Here is a 14,040-nt window from a genome sequence, read left to right on the forward strand (position 1 = left end):
GGACAACACACACTCGGCCTCCGCCGCAACCCCCCCCCCCCCCCTTCCCCTCCCGTCCCCTGCTCCTGCTCCTGCTCCTGCTCCTGCTCCTGCTCCTGCTCCTGCTCCTGCTCCTGCTCCTGCTCCTGCTCCTGCTCTTCCTTTTCTTCTTCCTCCTTCCCGTCGCTTCTTTTTCCCCTCCTGCTCCCTCCCCTTCCCCCAACGTCTGTACCCGTGGGCTGCCATTTGCACTATCCGCTGTCTCTGCTTCCCCATTAGCCTCAACCTCTTCGTTCCTCTGACGTCTCGAAGCATCCTGCTCATCTGAGGAGCGCGGTAATGGGTCAGAACAGCAACGTCATCGAACTACGTCAGCGTGCTTTTCCCCTCCTCCCCATCCCTCCTTCCCTCCCTCCTTGCGCCCTGTTCCACCCCCTCTCCTCTTGTCCTCTTTCTCCCTCATGCCGTCCCTTCTCTTCCTCGTCCCCCCCCCCTGCCCCCACCTCCTTTCATCCTCTTGGTCAGGTTTCCCCCTCCAAGGAATCAGACCTCTCGAAGCTCAGGCTGGAGCAGGTGCAGCCCGTCTGACTCTCCTCCTCTTCCCTTCCACTTTTGCTCCAGCAGCAGCCATCGCCTTTCGATTGCTTCCTCTCTCTTACCCTCGCTTCCCTCCCCTTGCCTGCCTGTTGCCGCCGCTGCTTCTGCTGCTTCCCTGCCTCCCATCCCAGCTTTCCCTCCCACACTCCTCCATTGCAACCTGTTCCTCTTCTTCCGCTGTTGGTAATATCTGAATATCTGCTGGAGTTCTGGGATGGCACGGCAACACCATACACTGGGGCTCCTGTTGCTCCAAGAATGCGTCGCATCCAAGGTCTGACGAGGAGTAAGAGGAGGAGGAGGAGGAGGAGGAGGAGGAGGAGGAGGAGAGCTGAAAGTGAAGTGAAAGGGAGGAGGAGGAGGAGGAGGATGACGTAAGGGTGGTAGGTCGAGCATTGCCTTCACTTTCTGCCGATCAAGGTGCGAATGTTGGGGAACCAACTCTTTGATTGCTGAAGACAAGTTGCCAGCGTGGGGAGTTTGGAGGGAAACACTCTACTCTCAAGGTCTCTCCCCTCCCTCCTTCGTCGCCTTCCCTTTCTCCTTCCATCGCACTGTACCCTCCTCCCTCACGCTCTAAGGGCCTCTATCCTCCTCCCTCCTCCCTCCTCCCTCCTCCCTCCTCCCTCCTCCCCTCCTCCCTCCTTTCAGCGCTCACCCTCACCCTCAAACTTGTCCCAACCCGCAGGGAGACCGTCAGGTCCCTGGACCTTCAGAGTCGGTGAGTCTCACCAGTAGAGGAGGATGGAGGCTGAGCAGGAGGGCAGGCTCGCAGCTGTAGCCCGATCGCTCCTCATGCACAAACGATGGTACTCGCTCAAGGACGACCTGGTGGCTCCTCCTTCCTGCGTCTCGAGGGGCTGACTGGTGCTACGCAGCTGCCGAGCTCCATGTACAGAGAGCACAGCAAGTGAAGTTCTCAGCAACAATGAAGCGATGAGATTCATTTTCAGACTTCTCCTCCCCCCTCCCTCTTCCTCTCCCTCCTCTTCTGCTCATGTCTTGATGATGCCATTTGTCATCGCCGAGCCCCCATTCATGTGCTCTTTCTTCGCCTCTGTCTTCTTCGTCTTACGCCCCCATACCCTAATAGTGTTGTCGTCCGACGCTGACGCGAACATGACAGCATCCTTGGGGTTCCATGCAACCTGTCCATCCTTCAGCCGCACAATCCTTCTTCCTCTCTCGTCACGTCCTCCCTCTTCAACCTCCCTCTTCAACCTCCCTCCTCCCCTTCCTCCTCCCCCTCCTTCTCCCCCTCCTCGTCCTGCCTCACATCACTCACCGAGTTAATCGTGCCCGAGTGTCCTTGGAGTGCATGGATCAGAGCAGCGCTGTCTCTGTGCCACAAGAAGACCCGGCAGTCCTCACTTCCCCCAACAACGAAAGCGTCGCGATTGCCTCCAAAGCTTGATCGGATTACATACCGTCCCTGCTCACGCCCTCAGATCTCCTGAGGGATGGCGATGCTCGCTCACCTGCTTGTGCCCTCGATACCTCTTGAGCAGCTTCTTCTCATCCAGGTCCCACAGGTGCACCTGCGCGAGGATGCTCAGAAGGAGGAAGAGAAAAGCAAGAGAGCAGAAACTGAGAGGGAGGAAGTAAAAGAATGAAAACCAAAGCGAGGAGTTAATGCTGAATGGGTGGAAGAGACAATCAAAGAAAGGAAGGAAACCAATGCGAGAGAGAACAGGGGAACGAAGGGGGAAAGGAGGCCTTCCGTCACCTCAGGTTGGGGCTCCTGCGTTGCCGCGTTGCACGTTGACTGACTGTCGCTCGACACATTGACGAGGGCATAGCGCCCGTCATGGCTGATACAGACCGACGTCATGCTCCCTTGCTCGTTGAAAGTCATTGTTGCCGCCTTGTTCGACTCGACCATGTGAGGTAGCGAGTACACGCGTATCCGCTGCTCTGGCGAGATCAGGACGAGCCGCCGTCCGTCTTTGCTAACCGCTAGGTCGGTGACCCGTTCCCCCGAAATGATCTTCTCCGGCTCCTCATTCTTGGCGTTCCAGACGATGAGTTTCTTGTCATAACTTCCAGACACAAACCTATCGTCATCGTGCAGCCATGCGATCGCGCTGACACTCTCTGTATGAACTTTGAACTCTCTCAACATGTCCCCTGTCTGCGTCTCCCACAACTTGATCGTAAGATCTCCACCACCGGAGAGAAGCCACCGATCATCTGGGCTCCATGCCACAATGTTGACAGCTTGCTCATGCCCCTTAAGAACCTTATACACATTAAATTGTTCCTCCACAGACCATATGATGACTGTCTTATCCTTGCTCGCTGAAGCCAAAAACTTCCCATCATTCGAGAATTGTACATGCCATACTTCGTCCTTGTGAAGCTCCAGCAGATGTATCGTTTCATTTGGTACTAAGTCGTCTGTCGCATGACAGTCGACGAGGAGATTACTTGTGACAACAAGTCAGAAACCCGACACCAAACAAGCAAGAAAGCCTCACGTCCAGGGCTCGTTTCTATTATATCTTAGACATTGACTCATCTGAGGATTCACAAGTGAGCAAAATGCAATTCGAGAAAGGAAAGCATCAAGACCTGGTATTTCAAAGCTTGCTGCAAAAGGTAATCTAATCGACGAGGCGGAATGATGGCGCTCGGCGGTAGCTCTTGTTCGATTTGCTGCATCCAGCCGGTGACATTCAGCCTCTACAGTCAACAGGACGAACCTTCAAGACTTCCCGTCTTCCTGCCTGGTTTGCACCGAGCCATCTTGAAACAAATCATAGTCATATAACCGATCAGGGCCCTGAGGACAATGGATACTTGGCTTGTTTCTTCAGCGTCTCTTCGTCCTTACACAAAACCAAACAAGCAAGGCTATGCGACATTTTTGAGTCCTGCAGAGATCTTAAGCTACATAGTGACTAGAAGGATACTCGAGACCTCTGTGAGTGGAGTGATCTCTGCGCGTAGGCAGTTCATAGCTTCCGCAATCCTCTCACTCTGAAGCATCTCAAGAAACTTCTGTCGCTTGATTACAAGTCGGCATCTGTAAACATGTACAATTACAACGCAAACAGCCACAAAACATCAAAGCATCAGAATGACAAAGTTCGATTTTTACGACACAGCAGCTAGGTGAGTCTCATACTTCAATGTTTGTTCATCATTGAGCTCTAATTGAGGGAGCAATGATTCAGCCTTGTCCCAGCAACCTTGCAAGGCTGCTTGTTCCAACTCCTCCACAGCTGGACTTCTTAATCTGATTCCTGTTTCTTGTTCCAGCATCTCTGCGCTCTGGCTGCATGACAAAATCACAAATGGGGAAAAATCTCGAAAAACTCACCGGCAACCCAGATGTTCTAAAGCTTGGATCACTATTCTGATGTAATCACGATGATGAAAGGGGTGTTCCCTGTTTGCAATCCCATTTACCGCCTGCCTTGATGGTAAGATGCACAGGATCTTCTCGACTGCAGCAGCAGCAGGCAGCTGCTGTAGGCATTTCGTGCTCAACTGACCTCCTCCCCTTCACCATCTTCTTGAAGGCCCGCTATTCTCATCTGACCGTTTGGAGCGCTGATGCTGTCTGCTGCTCCATACTTGCCATCAAAGGCAAGACAGGTCTTTTCCTTCTCTGAAGCCCCATCTTCGGTCTCGCACTCCCTGCATATTTGTGCAGATTCTGCAGGTTGTCAGTGTGGGGCAAGTCTCGCAAAGTGAACAACAACCTGCATAAACTTTCGAGCCGCCGGCATCTAGTATTATAAGCAAGATTCAGAACTTCACAGAGATTGTTCATCGAGCATCATATCACACATCACGAGAGTTTCTTTCACAAAACAGTTCGGAATCAAACCAGACAAAATAGACTTGTACGAAGAACGAATTACCTCCCTCCCTTCTACCACCCATGTTGGAGGCAGCGCTTCGAGGGCGCTTGCGGGGAGGGGAACCGTCCGATCCAGACAAGGACGTGGTGACTGGGAGCAGCAATGTGCTCGTTTGCCTGCTCTCTGTCGCGTCCTCCTCGCAAACCCTGTTAGAACGAATCGTCAAAGAAAGGGTCATGATTGATAGAGAATCGCCAGCATCTGATAGCTAAGACATGCAGAAACACGAAAAGAGGACATGATCAAGATACGCCAGAGGGAAACAAAGTCAGAAAGTAGCAATGGCTGCAACAAAACTAATGGACGGAGAAGACGCAATGCGGGAAGGCAGGAAACTCTAAGTTGGACGAGATAACTCGGAGCAGAGGATGGTTGCTAGGGAGATGGAGGTGAGCAAGGAGGGCAAGAGCGGAAGGGGAGGAGGAGAGGAGAAGTTGAAAGGCCGATAGCCGCTCATTGTCCCAACTTGCAGTCTGTCATGGCATAGTGTAGCTTAGGGGTTCGAAGGGGTGGGAGGGGGATCGGGGTCAAAGAATGATGGTGGGGTAGTCTCCAAATCTCATGAGGGGTGATACAATTACAATACTAAAAGAATTCTATGTGGTAGGGTGGGGTGAAGACTGTAGATGGTGACATGGGGTACAGGGTGTCCGAGAACAGAAGGGTAGGGTACAAAAATAGGGGTGTCTGGACACTGGGGTTAGAAGTGGGATATCAAAGGTAGGGGTAGTCACAAGTAATAGCATGGGGTGTTACAGAAAGAGTGCTTTAGGGAGATGGAGGGTAGTCAGTTGAACGAGGCGGGGATGAGGGTTAAGAAACATATTTTCGCTAGTGGGTGGGGTTATGGTGACGTCTATCGTATATCACCGGTATTTTGTCAAGTAAAAAAGGGGGTACACAAAATTTGGGGTCATTGACAAATAGATCCAGTAGGGTAGGGGTGGAAGAGATATTGGGGTAGGGGTACTGAGATGGGTCTCCAAAGGGGGTGGAAGTGTGAGGGTTGTAGGTGCTGTTCAGGAGGGGGTAGGGGTACTCCACATGGAAAAGAATAGAGGGAAAGGTGGGGTGGGGTGGAATAAGTTAAGAAGGGGAACTGCACCGGTGGATGTCGAAGGAAACCAGATTGTACCTTACCCCCTATATATCCAACATGTGGGGTCGTAGCACAGGGTGGTCAATCGTGAAAGGTTTCCCCCGGAGGCATAGGGAGAGGAAATGGAACGACAGGAGGGGGAGAGGGAGGAGGGAAACGTTACACGATGACAGGAAGCAGATAGATGTTGAACACGACACAGACCTCTAGCTTCGGTAGGAGGAGATCCAGACATGAGGAGTAGACAGGAAAGTTTAGGGGATGAGGCATGAAAGCGTTGTAGATAGAACACACTTTTGAGTTTGAGACGAGAGCGATGTAAAGATAAGTGTGAACTGTTTGATTGATGGTTCGCTGATATGGCGTGTTTGATTCCCTCAGGTTGCATATTGTCTCTGACCAGGACGCCCTTTCGCTTTGCGGCACATAGGGAAGGGGTGCCATGGCTGTGCACATCAGGAAGTACAATGATCACGATGACGCGGCCGTGAAGGAGCTCTCGGAGAAGACGGTCATGGGAAGCTCCATGGCGTCGATCATCAGGAAGCTGATAAACGTGAGTTTGTCTCCCTCATGATGTTTCCCTTCGCACTGCGAGTCTTTCATTCGATCTCTTCTTCGAGCCCTTGCCCAATCTTTTTGGACATGCGACAACCTGCCCTCTGCTACACTCTTGGAGGTCAAGGAAGTCGCGCTGATGGTTCTCTCCAGGTCTTTCCTCGCTATTCGGGGACTTACAGACACAGGGCGTCGGAGTTCCGACGCAACGAGATCTTCGTGGCCGAGATCGAGAGGCAGCTGGTGGGGGTGGTGAACTTGGGGATCAAGGACGTTTACCTCAAGGGGAAGCTAGCAAAGATTGGGTATGTGTTTGGTCTGCGGGTGTCTGAAAAGCATCAGGGAAGGGGCATCGGGATGAAGCTCATGCAGGAGGTGGAGTTTGCGGGGAAGGCGGCCGGCTGCTCGCACTTGATCCTGACCACCAACCGAGACAACAAGAACGCTCGGAGGCTGTTCGAGGACAACTTGGGTTACTCGTGCATGTCCGATCGGTACATCAGCTTCAGCCCCTTGCACGCCGTCAAGGATGAAAGCTGCACGCCGGTCCAGCTCATCACATCGCGGGAAGAAGCAAGCAGGGTGCACCAACAGTTCCACGTGGGGAGGGACTTCTCCCCCGTGGATGAGCAGGAGATCGTCACGTCCGAGGCGTTCCTAGGGGCCCTCTACACGAGGAGGGAGCAGGACAAGTCAGAAGCCTGCGCCTTCCTGTGGGACGCCTCCCTCTCGAAGAAGCTCATCTTTGCCGGGCATCTGCCTAGCTTCTTCAGCCGCCCCACGTCCTACCCTGGAGTGCTACTTGTCTGTCTGGGGGTGGCAGGAATTTGCGTCGCTCACCTATCCTCCCTCTTCCTGCAGAAGCGCATGGGGCTGCTGCTGGGAGAGGTCGTCTTCGCGGCCACGTGCGCATACTTCTGGCGAAAGTTGAACAACTTGATCAGCTTCGTAGCTCAGCGTGAGATGAAAACTGTCAGAATCTTCGGGCACGCAGGCCGAGGTCCCAATTCTGGCACTCTCTTGAAGAGCATCTTTGACGAGGCCAAGGTCAGGAGCAGGAGAGAGTTCAAGGCAGCGGTGGTGGTGTACAACACTGACACTCTGGATCCGGTGCTAGACGACCTCTTTTCCCCGACTAACGTGTTGGGGATGCCAAAGAGGAAGAGATCCTTCACTCTCTTCCTGCAGAAGAAGCTGAGCGACGACGAAGACAACCTGCCTCCCCACCATCCCAACATGTACTTTGACCCCCGGTACATCTAGCCCATGGCCTGTTCAGGCCTCTGGCGTCACGAAGTTTCCCAGTGCCTTGACTTCTCTCCTCCCCTTCCTCTTTTTCAACCCGATGACGAAGACAGCAATGAGTTTGAGCAGCACACTACAATCTTCATTGCTCCCCTCGGTCCCTTGTCCTTTCCCTACTCCTTCTCCTCTCCGCTGTTCGCTGAGCAGGAACAATAAATTTTCCTCGTTGCTCCAAAATCTACTTTGCGGCAGAGATGCGATCAAGCCCGCCGACCATGCAGTCTTGAAGCAAACCTTTGCAACCGTCCTGCAAAAAGAATCAATAGATCTCGGCGTCGTCTCCAGTCTGAACCTCGATCAAATCAAGAACCTTCTCAAACACCTGCTTCCATATCAGATGTATGCGCTGAATTTTTCCTTCTCCCCAACCTGTCCTGATGGCTGCATCCCTCTCCCTCCGTAGTATGGATCAGGAATATCCTGGATCCAGGTTAAAAAGCGGAAGAAGAGGTCGAACGAACTAGCGAGGGATGTAAAAGAAGAACAACGAAAGAGGACGACGAGAGCGGTGAAGGAGAATGGGCGTACAGTTGTCATCGTTCCACTCCGGCAATATTCGGTGAGTCTCTTCACCTTGCAACAAGATTACTCCTTGCACGACTGGTATCGTCTTGCTGTCTCTTCTCTTTTTCCTCTCCCTTTCTTCTAAAATCTCTCCTCTAACCCATCACCGTTTCCCCCCATACATCTTTAACACGCTGCTCGAGCTCTCCTCTTTTCCCCTCCCCTATCTTCCTCTTCTTTCTCTCCCCTTCCTCCCTCACTCCTCTCCCCTGCCTGTACCTTATCATCAACACTTCCGCGCAGCCCCCAGTAGGAGGCAGCTGCCTGTACCTCGACACGATTCGCGTTGTCCATGATGACAACAAGATCTGCGCGCTGCAGGTCTTGAGGCCAGACGAGTCAAACTCTCTCGTTACAGCACGACTCTGCGCTCCTCCCTCACCTTCCTTGGTCATCACCTTTGACTGCCTCCCAGCGAGATTCAGCCCTGCTCGCAGGTGACCCGTCAGCCTCAGGTTGCAGGTTCCGACAGCATCGAATCCCGGTTACCTCTCCTTGACGCATGCGAGACCATGCGAGGATCGGACGCTTCTACTTCGATGTTCGACGAGACCTCTGGCTTGAACCAGTTGTTGGTGCCGCTCCCTGTTCCCTCCATCAGTTGAATCTAACCATCCCGACTAGGAGCTTCTGAAGGTGAATCTTGCCGTCTACGCTGAGATACATCACGCAGCTTTTTTTTCCTATTCTATGTCTCGCTGGAACTTCGACAGATCTCCCAAACATACCAGTGCTGCAGGAGGAAACTTCAAAGTACGAAGACAGTCCGTCGTTCTTGAGGAGAGTCTTCATCGTTTGCTCAGCAGCAGGTGATCTTGAACTTGTATGAGATGGACACAAACATGACAAGAACAATCACCTGCATGTGTTGCTAAGATCAACGAAGAGAATTCGAACTTTCCTCCCGGCAGCGAGCGCCTCCTTGGTTACGGAGGCCTCAATCCCTGAATTCTTCTCTTTCTTGGCCACCATCGACCTGAGAAGCAATGAGCGGGGCAGAGAGAAGAAAGGAGGATGCAACGAGAGTGAGAGCTAAAGAAGTCGAACCTGTGATATCTCAGCCGCTCTTCGTGATACTTTAATCTTTCCTCGTGATACTTGATCCTGCCAAGTAAAGTATCGATACCAACGATACGAGCAAAGCAGGGAATAACCTGGATTCGTGATATCCTTTGTCCATGTTCTGATCCTTGGGAGCCCATGGACCGATAGGCCATAGCTGGGCTACGACATCCATCCTTCTGCGACTTGCCATGCGAGTAGAATGGGCAGGACATCTGAAAACCTAGTAAAAAGTTGACAGCAAACTCGACATGATCTCTACGCACTTCTTGGAGACGAAGGAAGAGGAAGGGGAGAAGGAAACAAACAAGGAAGGTTTCGATGCAGAGCATGACATGAAGGCCTCTGCTGAGCCCGCCAGCATAATCAGCCCCGCCAACATTCGCAATGTCGCTCCTGTCATGGCGCAGCGTGTAGACTTATTACACCCCATACTGACCCCTCAATTCTCCCTAGTAACCACCCGTTCCCAGACCCCTTCCATCAATTGTCTCAAGCGCTATCTATCACTTGCAGCCTTCACTGAGTGCCTGAGGCTCACTGAGTCAGGACGCACGCGGTCACTTTGCTTCCAACTTGATCACTTGTGGACAACCCTGGCAAGCCTGCAGGCGAACAGAGCGATCTCTTAGTCTCATCTAGTACACGAGCGATCTCTTAGCTTCATCTAGTACAAGAGCGATCTCCGAGGTGGTGACTTAGAGTCACTGGCGGATCTAGCCGGGCCCGGGGCGCCGTACTCAGGCCCGCCCCATTTGCCCCCGGGCGCGGCCGGACGGTTTTGACTGTGACGTGAGCCTACGTGCCGGGAGAAGCCACGGACTCAGACTGATGGAGTACGAGTTCAAGTTGTTAGCCTTTACCATGCCAAAGTAATGCAGATATCATGTCGACCTCAGCAGCAACAAGTCTGGCACTTTTTGCTCATGACCGAGTTTGAATGCACACTGCGAAACAGGGGTTGACAAGCACTTGAGAGATAGACTATATGCTAGCCTAGTAGCCTCAGGCCTGATGTGAAACCCAAGCATCCAGGCATGAGAGGACCTCATTTGCGGCAACACGGCTAGGAAGGCCTCCGAGGCTCTTCGTCAAACATACTACTATCCATCACATTCTCATCAATCTGAATGCCTCCGGTACTAAACGGCGCCTCAGCTGATGCATCACAGTATATCCTCTCCGAATCTCAAATCTAGTAAGACATCGGTCGCCAGGACTTGAGCTCAACTTGGCAACTTAAATGGACTTCTGAGGGGACAAAACTGATTTACAACCGTCAACACTGAACGTCGAGACTCTCGAATTAAGACTCGTGACTTGATAGAGGGTCGGATGAAGAGTTCTTGGCGACGTCACTCCACGACTCATCCCAGCGCTTCAAGTCAAACGACGACGATGAGGACGATGAGGAGGAGAGGGAGGGGCCCATGGCAAGAAGGCGGAGGGAGGAAGAGGAAAGTGAAGTCAGCACACCTCGGAGCAGAGGATCTCGCAACATCACTTACATCAGGTACCCTCGCTCCAGCTCCAGCAGCACCTGCCTGGCCGTCTAGATCGTCTGAACTTGGAGGAGGAGGAGGAGGAGGAGGAGCCTGAGGTTGCTGCCCGGCCGCCTCTGCTCTGGGCGGCTGCGAAGCAGCAGCGGCAGCAGTGCCTGTCCACCGAGCCTGCACAACCTCAACATGACGTCATCATGGACTGGCTCCACCTGCAGCCAGGTCTCGTAGTCGTCTTCCTCTCCTTCAAGGCTCTCCCTCTCCTCGCCTGCTATCCCCGTCAGGTCCCGGGGGAACTTGGAGCGAGCGGGAGGGAGACTCAATGGATGGGGGAAGGGGGAAGGAGGTAGTGACTCACTGTAGCTCTGGGAGAAGGTCTCGCACAACTTCAAAACGATGAAACGGAGGTCGCCCATGGTCGGCAGCACAAGTCTAGCTCGCCACGTCATCCGGGCACCGCCATGACACCCGGCCTCCCCCATACCTCTGAACGCTCAGGCCCCGGTGATCTTTGGGCTCATACTTGCCATCGGCCTCTATGGCTCGAGTGAGCTCGCCGAGCCTGTAGACCTGCTGGGGAGTCAGCTGAGGAGGAGGAGGAGAGGGGAGGAGGCGCACAGAGGATCCCTCCATCTTGGCGGTGAAGGGCGTTGTCTTCAGTCGCTGCATGACTTCCTCCTCTGCCCATCAGCCCAGGTGAGGAGAGGAGAAACAAGGAGTGATGATGAGGGGAGAAGCAGGGGGCGAATGTGGGAGGGAGGACGAGGGAGAGTTGGAAAGGAGGAAGAGGGAAAGGGTAGGGGGGAAGGACGGATGAGTCGGAGAAGACCTTCAGCTTCCTTGACCAGCACGTAGAGCTTCGTGTCGTCGATCCACTTGATGTTGCAGCTGGTCTGGAAGAGCCTGAGGGACGAGGAGGCAGGTCATTAGCGCCCTCTTGACCGCCAGCAACAGTGAGGGCTCACGCTTGGACGTCCTTGTTGCAGACTTTCTTCCGATTCTTCGATCCTGCTGTGGAGATGAAGAAGATGCAGCCCACGACGCCCTGGATGCTGCGAGCAGGGATGGGAAATCAGCAAGAGCGAGGGGGAACCTCTGACGTCACCTCATCCTCTCCTTGTACTCTGCCGACAGCCTACAGACGTAGTTGGATACATTCCTCCTGACATACTGTGGAGGTTGTGCAGGACGGTTGATGTAGCCTGAAGGTCGACGAGGGTGAAATTTCATCACAGCGCACCAAGCCCCACCTGTCCCGACGAGCTGCGGAAAGTCTTCTTGGACTTCCTCTACCCTCCTCCTCGCGTCATTGCCGTAGCTCGGGAAAAAATCCTCGTCGTCGTCGATGAGGAAAGGAAAGTTCTCTTCGCGTCCAACTCCAGCCATGCTGCGTTGTTGAGACCCAAAGTTTGCGGATTGCCCGGTAGGTACATTGCGATCATTTCGAAAACCCCTCTGCTGCCCCTGAAATCGATTCTCAGGTCTTCCAGTCTCCCTCTCTCGTGTCCTTCCTCCAAACACAGCCTCCATGATCGCAGCAGCCTGTTCCCTAAGGGCTGCGGGGGGGGGGGTAAGGTTCGGAGGGGGAGGAGCGCGGTAGAGACCTGTTATCCTCTCTGTCGGATCGTTCAATCTCTCCTTGAATTCGAAGACTTCCTTCACTCCGACCTTCTTGAGCCGGCATGCGGCAAGGTGCCGGTCAAGAGCTTCGCAGTCCTCCTTAGTGATGGGTCGGCGGCTGATCGTTCCTTACATCAGCTTCCAGTGCAAGTGAGGTACAGCCGTTTCTCACCTGACTGGGTGAGTGAAGGTTCCCGAAGACACGAGGTAGTTGGCGAGGATCTGGGGGTCGAACCAAACCTAGAGGCTTTCGTGAGTCCCTTCCGGCCCTCGTGAGGCAACTTCACCGAGATGTCATCGTTGGCCTTGAGATCGAACGGTTCATATCTCAGCTGGCCGATAGGCTCTAGCGAAATCGGGTCGTCTTCCTGTAGAATCTTCCACCACTTCCTCCGCTTGTCGTTGTTGTGCTTCGAGATGTTTTCCTTCATGTTCAAGGTGGATTTCTGCAGAATAGGAAAGTTTTAATCTGGTTAATGGCGGAGACTCGTCAAACCTTGTCCTCCTTAAGTTGATTGTCTTGAGGTCCCTTCTGCCGTCTTGCCCCTTGTCAAAAATCTCATGATCCAACTCAACGATTCCTGCGCATGCTTACCCTGCTTCTTGGATTGTTTGTCATGATCATTAGCATTAGGAAGCGATTCCTGGACATCAAATCAGACTGTCTGTCCATGATGTCTCGTATATCACGTACATAAGTTCCTTTGGCACTCTCCTCCTCTTCTTCTACCCTCCTGTTGCTTCTCTTTTCCTTCCCTTCACCCTGCGCATCGTCGCTTGCCGCTTCAGGCCTTGTGCGACGCTGCTGCTGCTGCTGCTGAGGCTTGTTGCGTTTGTTCTTCTTGCTCTGAGTGGAGCCGGGCATGGCTACATGAGCTGGTCCACAGGCCAGCACGGCCTCATCCTGCAGGGCGACATGCGGAACGAACTCTGGCGCATCAACTCGCCATGGGACGAGCGAGCTTGCGAGAAAAGCGTCCCCGACATGCGGTTGAGAATCTGCGAGCTCATGTCAGCACAGCAAGGTGAGCGCATGCTTCATGACTTGGAGCGTTGGCAAGGTTCACACCTGAGGGCATGTGATGAGTCTCTGTAGCAGAGGCACCTGCTGGATCTGGAACAATGCATCTCAGTGAGCAGTTAGCAGTTGAAAGGGGCGGGGCGGGGTGCCAGGAAAGGGGAAACGGGGAGGAGTAATCAGTCTCGTCGTCAATCAGGGTCAAGGGAGACTAGAAGGAGCACCGTTCACGCTGACGGGTCTGCTCTTCTCTGTTCTCGGTTTGTGTCTCCTCCTCACAGGTCTCGACGCCTTCGCCTCCTGTACAACCATCCATCACCTCCTCCCTTCCTGAACCTGAACTACCGCGGCAGACGGCTGAGCCGCATCAGCAGAGGGTTTGTCTTGAGACGGTGCATGCGAGGGAGCGGAAGGTCCTGCCGAGTCTGCTTGCTGCTGTGCCTGAGACCATTGTCAACGTGGACGGCTATGGCAGTATTAGTAGACTCACTGGCGGGGCTCCGCTTCCATGGCTGCTCAGAGTGCAAGGTGTCAACGAAGCATGAAGAGAAGAGGAGGAAGGAGAAGGCTCATCACCTGCTGGCTTCCTCAGTTTGTTGCCCTGCAGGATGATCCGCCTTCTTTCGGGGCCGCCTGAAGAACCTGGGCCTGAAAGCAAAGCAAAGCAATATCATCATTTCAGGCACCGAACGCCTCTCTGTTGCAGTTGAACTGTCAAGCAAAGGCTAGCGATCTAATCTCATTGATTTACATTGAATGCAGATTAGAGACCATCAAGGTTCTATTTCATTTTCCATCTGAACCCCCCGAAATTCCTGAATGTCTGCCACATTGCTCCTGTTCATATCACCGCTACGTCTATCACTTGAT

General features: G+C 53.4%; 5 protein-coding genes across 5 annotated transcripts in view; 2 read left to right on the forward strand and 3 right to left on the reverse strand.

The window, feature by feature from the left end:
* Nucleotides 1-567, forward strand: part of GUITHDRAFT_107046 (hypothetical protein) — a gene marked incomplete at both ends in the record, with an annotated part of 1,920 nt that extends 1,353 nt beyond the window's left edge. The window contains one exon of the mRNA XM_005834058.1: nucleotides 505-567. Within this exon, the coding sequence (XP_005834115.1) occupies nucleotides 505-567 (63 nt within the window). The remainder of the gene's footprint in view (nucleotides 1-504) is intronic.
* Nucleotides 568-1,571: 1,004 nt separating this feature from the next.
* On the reverse strand, nucleotides 1,572-4,623 carry GUITHDRAFT_137736 (hypothetical protein; the record flags this gene model as incomplete). Its single annotated transcript, XM_005834059.1, has 14 exons — nucleotides 1,572-1,724; nucleotides 1,862-2,008; nucleotides 2,055-2,114; nucleotides 2,303-3,002; nucleotides 3,054-3,094; nucleotides 3,148-3,231; nucleotides 3,279-3,321; nucleotides 3,376-3,404; nucleotides 3,496-3,601; nucleotides 3,768-3,853; nucleotides 3,899-3,934; nucleotides 3,988-4,047; nucleotides 4,074-4,237; nucleotides 4,446-4,623. The coding sequence occupies 14 exons, from the start codon at nucleotides 4,621-4,623 to the stop codon at nucleotides 1,572-1,574; spliced, it is 1,887 nt and encodes a 628-aa protein (XP_005834116.1).
* A 1,363-nt stretch (nucleotides 4,624-5,986) lies between these two features.
* On the forward strand, nucleotides 5,987-7,365 carry GUITHDRAFT_107048 (hypothetical protein; the record flags this gene model as incomplete). Its single annotated transcript, XM_005834060.1, has 2 exons — nucleotides 5,987-6,100; nucleotides 6,256-7,365. The coding sequence occupies 2 exons, from the start codon at nucleotides 5,987-5,989 to the stop codon at nucleotides 7,363-7,365; spliced, it is 1,224 nt and encodes a 407-aa protein (XP_005834117.1).
* Nucleotides 7,366-7,666: 301 nt separating this feature from the next.
* GUITHDRAFT_107049 (hypothetical protein) lies at nucleotides 7,667-9,208 on the reverse strand (the record flags this gene model as incomplete). The annotated part of the gene is made up of 10 exons (XM_005834061.1): nucleotides 7,667-7,729; nucleotides 7,777-7,827; nucleotides 7,936-7,980; nucleotides 8,191-8,294; nucleotides 8,354-8,398; nucleotides 8,461-8,556; nucleotides 8,700-8,785; nucleotides 8,831-8,947; nucleotides 9,019-9,075; nucleotides 9,126-9,208. The coding sequence occupies 10 exons, from the start codon at nucleotides 9,206-9,208 to the stop codon at nucleotides 7,667-7,669; spliced, it is 747 nt and encodes a 248-aa protein (XP_005834118.1).
* A 1,329-nt stretch (nucleotides 9,209-10,537) lies between these two features.
* On the reverse strand, nucleotides 10,538-13,847 carry GUITHDRAFT_107050 (hypothetical protein; the record flags this gene model as incomplete). Its single annotated transcript, XM_005834062.1, has 19 exons — nucleotides 10,538-10,577; nucleotides 10,713-10,800; nucleotides 10,891-10,964; nucleotides 11,017-11,102; nucleotides 11,151-11,212; nucleotides 11,362-11,435; nucleotides 11,498-11,584; nucleotides 11,638-11,734; nucleotides 11,783-12,270; nucleotides 12,325-12,392; nucleotides 12,440-12,598; nucleotides 12,649-12,698; nucleotides 12,748-12,796; nucleotides 12,847-13,151; nucleotides 13,222-13,266; nucleotides 13,395-13,470; nucleotides 13,516-13,611; nucleotides 13,661-13,682; nucleotides 13,747-13,847. 19 exons carry the CDS (start codon nucleotides 13,845-13,847, stop codon nucleotides 10,538-10,540), a joined length of 2,067 nt encoding a protein of 688 aa, XP_005834119.1.
* Nucleotides 13,848-14,040: the final 193 nt, after the last annotated feature.

The sequence above is a fragment of the Guillardia theta genome (assembly GCF_000315625.1).
Source record: "Guillardia theta CCMP2712 unplaced genomic scaffold GUITHscaffold_27, whole genome shotgun sequence".
Taxonomy (NCBI): Eukaryota; class Cryptophyceae; order Pyrenomonadales; family Geminigeraceae; genus Guillardia; species Guillardia theta.